Genomic DNA, 11374 nt, shown 5'->3' with positions numbered 1-11374 from the left:
TGCTCTTACTGGTGCAATGTGCAATCAATGAAGACTGGCTACCAGGCTGGTCCAATTTAGCCATGAAACCTCCCACACTAAAATGACAGGTGTTTCAGTTTCATTGTCCAACCCCTGTATTTGCTGGACTTTTAGAGTGGCCATTGGGAAGTGTAATAAAGGAAGATGAACTGTCCGGTTCCTCAGGGCTGTGTGCTTGGATCCTTTCAGTTTTTAGTGTGCATGTTATATCTGAGACATGCCATCCGCAGGCACAGTGTGACTTTTTATGCCTATGCCATGTTGATGTTCAGTTTTATCTAACGTCATTCAAAATTCCACATTGTCTTGATTAGACTGCTGTTACTCACTTTACACTTGTTTGAGTTAGAAAGCTGGCAAAAATAAAAATGGTCCCGTATACATTAGCCAGACTTCCTACAAAGACCAGAAGATCAAAGGAACAAGGATAAACAAACAGCGGATACATCAAAAAGACAAACTAAGCATCCTTAATCATATGTTAGCATCTCTTTATTGGAACAAGGGGATTCTAGACTTGATTGTAAAATTTCACTAATGTCCAGCAGTTTAGGCCAAAGTACATCTCTGACCTCCTAACACCAAACACTCTTAGCCAAAACATGAGGCCCTCAGCCAAGGCTGTGCCATAGTTCATGCTGAGAACCAATGATATTCAGATTTTTTTTATCAAGGCACCCATTCTCTGTAATAGTCCACCTAGAAGGATAAAATTTGCTAATTCACTTTTCCTTTTAAACAACCTTTAAATATGTGATTTTACCAGCAGATTTTTTTTCTGTGCTACCAAATAGGGTGTGTTAGTTTTTCTTTTATATTAATTATAGCCATTCTGTCTTTTAAATCAGCAGTGTATCCATGTATTGAATTGTATTTCATTACTTGATTTAATCTTCTTCCACTACTGGAATATTTTAACATAAGGTTGCTTTTACTTTTTTCTCTTCTTATATGTGGTCTTAGTTTTAAAACTATAATTTAAATGTATCATATTTACACCTACAAGTAAAAAAAAAACATTGTAAATCCAACTCTTTTTCTTAATTAAAAATAATTTATTAATACAGGTCTAAATTCTCTTTCTATTTGATACAGTTTGATTTATCTGTATCTTATAAATTGTAATATTATCTGGGGAGTTATCTAATTGTGCCATTTAATTAAATGTTTTATCATTCAGGACTATTCTTTAGTGAATTTAAGATCCAGGTTGTAAAGGTTTCTGTGGCACTAGTGGCCTTTATTTATTAGTAGCAGTACAGGGAGAGGGGCAGACATGCAGTAAATGACCTGGGGGCGGCAGTTAAACCCAGGATGGGTGCATCATTATACATAAATATGTTTAGAACCTGTGTTGTTATGTATGCAAGTCTACATCGGCCTACTTGATATATTCCTCCCTGTCATGATTAAAGACAGATAAATCAGCTGTACTTTCTACTGTTTTATACGAAACTGTTGGTCATATTGAAACTGCAGTGCAGTCCATCTCTCAAAAATATGAAATATAAACTCGGTAAAAGTCTTTTTTTTGGATCAAACTGTTGTGTTTCAAGTGCCTATGTGTTTGTTTTGAATAATATGCATGTGTATATACACATTTATTTATACCTGACTGCATTAACATTTTCTTTTTCGTAGTTTTACTATATTATGTGTGTTTTTGCAAAGTGTAAAACAGAGCATGCATCTTTGTTTCCTTCATATATTGTTAATCTGGTTTTGATGAGAGATACTTTTTGGTCATTCTGCAAAATTAATCTAAACCCAAATAGAAGACACATCTTCTACAAGTAGTAACATCAAGAAACAAATTACTTTAAATCCACATCCCCATCTAATTAATTTACACAACATGTTACATTTCCTTTCTAATAATTTTGTCTGCGAAAGTAACAATGTAGTTACGTCAGCTGTCCCTCTTTTATTTGATGGCCATGAGAGGAATTTCCGGAGCAGTTTGCGGTATCCTTGTGCGGCTTGATACTGCGCACCTCTTTTCTTCCACTTGAGGAGGGCTGAGTGAGGGAGAGTGGTGGAGGGGTGAAGATGTGATGCGCATGCGCACAACGGGAGTCGGATGCAGCAGCAAAGCATCAGCTGCATCACGTCAGCCAGACAGAGCAGACAGGAAGAGCAGAGCCCGTTGGCAGTTGTCTGTGGATTCAACATAGTAAAAGTATTTTAAAATAATTTTATTAGGATAAATAATATCCTGAGCTACAGCTGTATTATGCGTATTTATTATTCATATTTATGTGACTTCATATGACATTTCTAAGATTGGCATTCGAATAAAACGGTGTTTAAAGAGTTCAGCAGCGTTTTATTTTGGCATTGTTGAGGAGAATGTCGTATGTTACTCTGTGACTCTTGACACTTTGTTAATCGGCTCCTGCACCGGCTCTTGTCCCAGCCATTCTTTATCCCTTTATCTGTTTTCTAGCTGTGAATCAGCAGAGGATTTTTGCGCAGTTTTTCCGCGGCTCAGACATGACAGCCTGCACGGTGATGTTTCCTCAGGGCTCGGCCCTTTGACTGTCGTGAGCTCAGAACAGTGTTCAGGCCCGGTTTCAACATATCGATCGTTTTTCTTGTATGGTGATCATGATGATCCGGTAAGGTGTAGTTTCGGCTTTTATTTCTTTTTCCAACAGTGAGGAGAAGACTCTGGTATGATGAAGATTTGGAGCACCGAACATGTTTTCAGGTCGGTACTGCGGATGTTTGTTGTTTGGAGCATTATTAAAGAAGGTTAAAACTGTCTATGATTGTAGGTCTGTAATGGTGAATTATTCAGCTACATAATTATTGTTTTTTACTGTCAGTAAATTCGGTCCTACCAATGGGCAGTGGCGGGTTTTAAATGACTGGTGCCCTGGGCGAGCCCCTCCTTCTGAGCCCTCCACCAGCTACACACACAAGATAAATAGGAACCCATGTGGCCCATATCCACAAACCTCCAATGCCATTGTAGTTGGAAATTAACATTATTGGAAATGTCAAATTCTGTTATATCGTTCAAAGGCTGACTTTTAGAAATACTGCAATCAGGCAAAAATATATCCCCAGCATGTTTTGCGGTCAATGCCCTGCAATGGACTGGTGACCTGTCCAGGGTGTACCCCGCCTCCCGCCCATAGACCGCTGGAGATGGGCATCAGCTTCCCCGCGAGCCACTTTGGAAGAAGCCGTAGAAACATGCATCATGACTAATGGGCAATTATTGTTGTTAATGTCACCTGCCAATAGTCATAATGTTATGCCTGATCCCTTTGGGAAAACCTCGTAAAAATAACCCCGTTGCAGAGAAAATGATCTGGACTTGAAATATACTGCATATAATCATGTAAGCGTTTCTTCAACATGCTGATATATGTATGTTGTGGTACATCCCGGACAACTCCCCAACGATGTTACACTTCATGTTGGAACTGGAAAGCCTTGTGTGGTTGATTTTGAGTATTTAATACAGTAAAAAGCAGAGGGGATACAGGACAAAGGATGCATTGCCATCAGCAAGCTTTATACAGCTGTGCAACTCATGTTATCGTGTATCTTATTTTAAATTGCCCCATCAGTTTGGTTTCTAGCAGAAGCACCAATATTTATGATGTTATAGTTGCCCTTGCATCATTTTACGGAGCACTGGTAAATTGAATCATATTTTTTATCTTAGACGTGTACAAAGTCCCATTTTGTCCCACAACAGGATATATTTGATGTTTTTCATTTTATTGTTGCAGGTTGACATTATTCTGCCCTGATTTTTGTGCAGTTACCCCTGGGAGACTGTGATCAAGGCTGCCATGAGGAAGTACCCCAACCCCATGAACCCCAATGTGGTTGGGGTGGATGTGTTGGATCGCAGTCTGGACGCAGAGGGACGCCTTCACAGCCACAGACTTCTCAGCACGGAGTGGGGGCTACCGAGTATCGTACGAGCGGTCAGTCCTAAACACTCAGGTGTAGAGAAATATATCTACATTTAGGTTTTAATAGAGGGTGTTAAGTCGTGACTAACATAAGTCCTATCACTGATCTTGAAGCACCTTCCCCGAGATTGGCTTGAGTATTTATGTGTCTGTAGATACTGGGAACCAACCAGACACAGACATACGTGAAGGAACATTCCATAGTCGATCCAGAGGAGAAAAAGATGGAGTTGTGCTCAACAAATGTGAGTCCCAACATTTTATTCAGTAATATGCTGCCTTTGCACCTAAAAAACTACAAATGTGAATGAGTAAACTGTGGAACAGTACTGATCATAAACATTTAATCTTTGCATCTATCTGTAATCATTCTTTCTGCAGTATAAAATTCCATGTAAATGTCTTATTTATAACATATTTTGAATAAATTTCATCCACCAGATTACCCTTACCAACTTGATATCGGTAGATGAGAGGCTTGTTTACACGACACACCCAGAGAACCCAGAGGTGTAAGTGACTGTTGCTCCATTTTGCACCTAATTTTTTTAAGCATCTGTTTTGTTAGAGAGTGCATGTTACCCAAATTGTGGTATAAAATAAGCTGTGTTCTTGAATTTCCAAGATTTTACAATAATCACGTTTTCCCCCTTTCTGTATATCTCTGTGTCTGCTCCTCAGTACTGTCCTAACACAGGAAGCCATCATTACAGTGAAGGGAGTCAGTCTGAGCAGCTATTTAGAGGGGATGATGGTCAGGAGTATGTCTGCCAACGCCCGCAAGGTAGGACAGAATAAATTCCTTGTATTTATAATTACTAATATAATAATGTACACTATAAAGACCATATGTTAAAAAGTGCCTTGCAGAAGTGCTCACACCCATTGAATTGTTAGTATATTGTAACATTACAACCACAAATCTCGTGTTTTTTATTGAGTTTTATGTGATAGACCAACAGAATGTAGCACATATATGTGAAATTGAATGGTTATGAACATGAAGAGTCTGATGTTTCTTTGTATTCAGGCTCTCTGAGTTCCAGAACTTCCTTGGCTGCAGTTATTCCTGCAAGTCTTTTTGGGGCATGACTCCACAGGCGTTAAACAATTAGAAACAGGCATTCTTGCAGTTCTTCTTCAACTCATAGTCAGATTGAGTGGAGAACATATGTGTGTAGATCATTTTCAGTCTTGCCACAGGTTATACAATTGGATTTAGGCCTGGACTTTGACTGGGACATTCTAATTGATGAATATGCTTTGATATAAACCATCCTTTTGTAGCTCTGGCTGTATGTCTAATGAAGGTGAACCTCTGCCACAATTGTATTTTGCAGTTTTGGAGTAAAGGGATCTATGTATCCTTTCCCTGTGAAGATCACAGCAGCACATGTGGTTGTAACATGACAATATGCTAACAGTATTTCAAGGCACTTGATTACAAATTTTCTCTTCATATTTCTTTATCTTTGTTATTTGTCAATCAGTAAAATGGATTTTTACAAATCAGGTGTTGAAGTTCAAACATTATGTCACACTACAGGTCAAACGTTTTACATACATTTTCTCACTTAACGGGTCTCTTTATTTTCATTTAAATTGTTGATTCTCACCAAAGGCAACAATACTGTAAATGAACACACATAGATTTATGTAGTAAACAAAATGTGTGAAATAATTCTGAACATTTTTATGTTTTAGATTCTTTCAAATAGCCACTCTTTTCTTTGATTACTGCTTTGCTCTCTTGATATTCTCTCCATGAGCTTCATGAGGTGGTCATCTAAAATGGTTTTCCAAACAGTCTGGAAAGAACCTCCTAGACGTTTATTGAGAGACGACCAAAGATTAATATTTCAGTCATCACAGCAAAGGGCGGCTACTTTAAGAAATCTAAAATATAAAACACATTTAAAGTTCTTTTACATAGAATTATATAGTAGACAAAAAGTGTGAAATCTAAACATTTTTGTGTTTTAGGTTCTTCCAAATAGCCGCCGCCCTTTGCTTTGATTACTGCTTTGCTCTCTTGATATTCTCTCCATGAGCTTCATGAGGTGGTCATCTAAAATGGTTTTCCAAACAGTCTGGAAAGAACTTCCCAGAGGTTCATTGAGAGACGTCCAGAGGTTAATATTTCAGTCATCACAGCAAAGGGCGGATACTTTAAGGAATCTAAAATATAAAACATATTTAACGTTCTTTTACAATTATTTGTTTGCTACATAATTCCATATGTGTTCATTCGCAGTTTTGATGCCTTCAGTGAGAATCTATGTACAATGTAAATAGTCATAAACATAAAGAAAACCATTAAATGGGAAAGTGTGTCTAAAACTTTTGACCAGTAGTGTATATAAGAAATTTGTGCTCTCATCTGATTGTTTTTTAAATGTGGAACTTAGGCTGTTACCTATTTAGCCACTTCACCATCATAGTATAATATTCAATTTACCAGTTTTAAAGGTGCTCGACGTCTGTTGGAAGTGTTGCTTTTTCTTTGCCCCATTTGTGGCAGAGAAAGTAGAAGTCTTGCAGATTACAAAAAAGGTGGCTGTTTCCACAGTTCCCAACGTCTGTTACCATGAATTTTGTGCATCAATTTGTTTTGCTCAAAAAGTCTAAAAAATCCTTGTTTAGAGGCAAAATGATTACAAAATTATGTTTATTTTAAAAGAAAGAAATGAAAGAACCCTTGTCTATTGGTAAGGCATGAGGGTGGACTGATCATGATTTGGGGATTTGTCATGCTTAGCAACATGCAGATTCAAATAAATACCAGTACATTCAGGTGGCAAATGTTGTATCATTATTAAAAAAAACTGAAGGCAACTTTTGCAAATGTAAAAGGATCTTAAACTCATCTTTATATCAACAACAGTCTACTTAGAGAGCTGTAAGACTGACACAACACAGTTTTCCAGCTTAAATATCATTTTATGACTAGACCCTCAAAGAACGTTTTTACAAGAGCTAAATAATTTCATCAAGTCTGTTGCAGGATGAAAATGTCCAAAGAAGAACTGAAACATTAAACTTTTACTAAAAACATGTATTATTACGTAATATAAAAAGGTGTGTTATTTTTATAATTATGACATTTGCGTTTAAATGTTTTGATCACTTTGACCAAACGTCTGCATGCCATAGTTACTGAAATGCATGTCTGAGAAGTGAGCATGTTAATATTTACAGGGATGTTTCACTGTCTCCTCGTCTGTGAAGTCTTTTATTATCTCTTTCCCTGTGTCGATCCTTAGGGCTGGGATGCCATTGAATGGATTATTCAAAACTCTGAAAGGGAGAACGTACCGCTCTGTGACATTTACTGAAACTGGTAACTCTGCCCTCCTTTAGACTTGTTCTTCAATTGTATCAGATTGCCAAAAGAAAGTGTCTTTTTTATCTCATAAAACATGTTCTGTTGTTTGAGTCGTAGGATTCCAGATCCACAGACGACAGCTTTCCTCGTACCTGAAGGGGAGCTCTAAGCATCTGCCGATCCGCTGCAGTTGGATTGTTTCATGTAAAAGAAACTAAACCTTTGCCAAATGAAATGGTTCTTGAAACATTCTGAGATTGTGTGGGCAGGTTTGATGGTTGTGGCTCATTGCTAACTCCTCATTTTCAATCCAGTAACTGCAGGGTACAAAACAGAGAGTTGTGTCAACTAAACAAACCTAGCAGACAAATTTTGAATGTCATTACTACTCTATATTACTTATAAAGTGATACCTTAAGAAAAATACTTGATATAGAAAATGGATGAAACGGGGAGATACACACGTTTTTTTTAACAAGGTACGGTGCAATTTTATTATTATGCAACTAGCTTTAAGGCTTTATTTGAATTACTTTAATACTGTATTGTTGAACACTGAGAACTTCTATGGTGGCAGAGGGTTAAAGTATAGAGATGTTACTGGTGCTCATCTTGTGTTACACTTGACAAAAATTATATATTATGGATTGGCCATGATTTATATCTGCCATATTAGTTTCAGTCCTGGATCGCCAATATTTTCCATGCATAACATCAGCTCTATCTGTCAGTCTTCAGCAGTTTACTAGTACGGGTAAGTAGGCCTGGAAAAAAATCTGAGATTTAACCTCAGTTACATAGTGTTTTTAAAATAATATGTCTTTCTGAAGTACTGCACATGAAGATGCGCTAAGTTATTTTTATTATTTAGCCCTATAGTGGGCTGGGCTGTTAGGACTTGTGTGTAAATGCAAAAAGATCATGCCAGTGTTGGTGTTTTGGGACCTAATAAATTATTCTGATTAGTTTGAAGCAGGTTGAAAATAATTATCTTAATGTGGAATAAAACTAACTGCTTGATAACTGCCAATTTTGATTAGCTTTAAAATAGAAATACGTTCTCATGAAGAGCTCACAGATCACATGCATGAATTTCATATTAGTTTTGAACTTCTTTTGAACATCAGTGTTTTTATTTGAACCATAAGTTTGAATTTGTTGTGGATTTTGTCTTATCCAAGAAAGGTCAAATTTATACTTCCACTAATATTACTATCAGAAATAGTAGAGTTCATTTAAATTGGTTCATGCCCTGGCACAACTTGGCCTTTAAGCACACTCCATATATTGTCTTTGGTGTTGAGGTTTTGGTCATTCCAGAGGCTTACTGCTGACTTATGTTATCAATTCAGGAACAGGTTTGATGTGTGTTTTTGTATCCTTGTCCCCTTGAAACATTCTGTGGAAGTTTAAAAGGAAACTGAACTTCAGATGAAAGAAAATTGGTTAGGACATTCAACAACATTACAGTAACCACTAAGGCTTAACCCAGCCTTATACTAGAAGGTGCTGGAACACCAGCGTCATTGGCCAGTATGAAGCAAGTTTAATGACAAAATAGACTGAGAGGAGGCTGACCAAAACTGGATACTTCAAAGCTCGTCTGGATTTTGCAGCTGCTCACATAGACAATCCTAATGTTTTCTATAGAAAAAAAGAAACATGGTTAGACAAAACAGAGGTTGACCTATCTGGCCACAATGACAAGAACAATGTTAAGAGGATGCCTTCAATTGTAAGATCACTCCACCAACTGTCAAGCATGGTGGTGGTACCATCATGCTGTGGGGCTAGTTTGCCCCCAGTGGTGGTGTTGTATTGGAAAAATTGGTAGGTTAGTTGGTACGTTGGTTAGTAAAGAAGATGGAAGTCTAACTTCAAATTCTTCAACTATGCCTCAAAACAACTGCCAAATCTCTGAATTTGGAGCGGTTGGATTTTATGTTAAAACTGGTTTTGGAATGGATAAAGCAGGCTAACATCAAACTTCTGTAAGTCCCCAACCTCAACACTTTAAAAAATATATATATAATCAATTTAAAGTTAGGTGTGTGCCAAGAAATCAACAAATTTAAATTTGAAGTAGCATTTCTGATAAGAAGAGTGGTCAAATATTCACCTAGAATGATGCCAGAAGCTTGTCGATGGCTACAAAAAGTCTGGTTTCCCTGAAACTTGCAAAGATACATGTATCTCAACATTTCTCTGTTTGTTTGTACAGTTGGACAATGAAACTGAAACACCTGTCATTTTAGTGTGGGAGGTTTTATGGCTAAATTGGACCAGCCTGGTAGCCAGTCTTCATTGATTGCACATTGCACCAGTAAGAGCAGAGTGTGAAGGTTCAATTAGCAGGGTAAGAGCACAGTTTTGCTCAAAATATTGAAATGCACACAACATTATGGGTGACATACCAGAGTTCAAAAGAGGACAAATTGTTGGTGCACGTCTTGCTGGCGCATCTGTGACCAAGACAGCAAGTCTTTGTGATGTATCAAGAGCCACGGTATCCAGGGTAATGTCAGCATACCACCAAGAAGGATGAACCACATCCAACAGGATTAACTGTGGACGCAAGAGGAAGCTGTCTGAAAGGGATGTTCGGGTGCTAACCCGGATTGTATCCAAAAAACATAAAACCACGGCTGCCCAAATCAAGGCAGAATTAAATGTGCACCTCAACTCTCCTGTTTCCACCAGAACTGTCCGTCAGGAGCTCCACAGGGTCAATATACACGGCCGGGCTGCTATAGCCAAACCTTTGGTCACTCATGCCAATGCCAAACGTTGGTTTCAATGGTTCATGGAGCACAAATGTTGGGCTGTGGACAATGTGAAACATGTATTGTTCTCTGATGAGTCCACCTTTACTGTTTTCCCCACATCCGGGAGAGTTATGGTGTGGAGAAGCCCCAAAGTAGCGTACCACCCAGACTGTTGCATGCCCAGAGTGAAGCATGGGGGTGGATCTGTGATGGTTTGGGCTGCCATATCATGGCATTCCCTTGGCCCAATACTTGTGATAGCTGGGCACGTCACTGCCAAGGACTACCGAACCATTCTTGAGGACCATGTGCATCCAATGGTTCAAACATTGTATCCTGAAGGCGGTGCCGTGTCTCAGGATGACAATGCACCAATACACACAGCAAGACTGGTGAAAGATTGGTTTGATGAACATGAAAGTGAAGTTGAACATCTCCCATGGCCTGCACAGTCACCAGATCTAAATATTATTGAGCCACTTTGGGGTGTTTTGGAGGAGCGAGTCAGGAAACGTTTTCCTCCACCAGTATCATGTACTGACCTGGCCACTATCCTGCGAGAAGAATGGCTTAAAATCCCTCTGACCACTGTGCAGGACTTGTATATGTCATTCCCAAGATGAATTGACGCTGTATTGGCTGCAAAAGGAGGCCCTACACCATACTAATAAATTATTGTGATCTAAAACCAGGTGTTTCAGTTTCATTGTCCAACCCCTGTATATGTTTGAGCTTTGATGTCTAATTTTGTGTTTGTCACACAGGGACAAATCTATACATTTATCAATTTACAAGACATATTATTTTAAAAACACCTTTGTAGGAGGATACCAATAAAGCTTAGATCATACGCTCTCCTAGGAGGTATGACATCACTTCAATGTAATGTCTAAAAACAATACTTGGTCAACCAGATTTGAATCCAAGACAGAAATTACAGATCTTGCACAATTTGGCATGACAAGGGTATTACAGAAAGGACTTTGGTGAAGAAATATGATGAATTTAAAAGAAATATGAATGAAAGACTCGACTGTACAATTAACGTTACTTTCATTTATTTGAACTCAAACAAATACCAGGAAGAGATGAAGACAAATACACACTGATGTTCAAGGTGGGCAGATTTTCTCATTTATCTGGCCTTAAAATGATGCCGTTGTTTAGTTTCATGCCTTTGCCAGTCATACGCATCATGCTTCCAAATGCTCTGCTTATCCATAGCTGCAACCTATGTTTCCTGAAGACCAGGAGCAGTACTGTATGTGCCATGATGCACACTGACTAATGTGCTAAAAGATGTTTCTAGATAGAAGTACAATTTACAT

The 11374-nt window shown here is 38.2% G+C and overlaps 1 protein-coding gene across 3 annotated transcripts; it reads left to right on the top strand.

Annotated features, from left to right (window-relative positions):
- The first annotated feature begins 2188 nt into the window (after positions 1–2188).
- Positions 2189–7734, top strand: prelid3a (PRELI domain containing 3A). Of its 3 annotated transcripts, none has more exons than XM_047361244.1 (7): positions 2190–2731; positions 3800–3968; positions 4112–4201; positions 4398–4468; positions 4638–4740; positions 7220–7296; positions 7393–7734. In XM_047361244.1, exons 1-6 carry the CDS (start codon positions 2697–2699, stop codon positions 7289–7291), a joined length of 540 nt encoding a protein of 179 aa, XP_047217200.1. In that variant the 5' UTR covers positions 2190–2696; the 3' UTR covers positions 7292–7296; positions 7393–7734. The 3 variants fall into 3 exon arrangements, with proteins under 3 accessions (XP_047217199.1, XP_047217200.1, XP_047217198.1); XM_047361242.1 differs by having other exon boundaries at positions 2191–2731; positions 7399–7734; XM_047361243.1 differs by having other exon boundaries at positions 2189–2731; positions 7220–7734.
- Positions 7735–11374: the final 3640 nt, after the last annotated feature.

The sequence above is a fragment of the Girardinichthys multiradiatus genome, chromosome 3 (assembly GCF_021462225.1).
Source record: "Girardinichthys multiradiatus isolate DD_20200921_A chromosome 3, DD_fGirMul_XY1, whole genome shotgun sequence".
NCBI classification, from domain to species: domain Eukaryota; kingdom Metazoa; phylum Chordata; class Actinopteri; order Cyprinodontiformes; family Goodeidae; genus Girardinichthys; species Girardinichthys multiradiatus.
The sequence above is the reverse complement of the archived record's forward strand: the minus strand, read 5'-3'. Positions and strand labels throughout refer to the sequence as shown.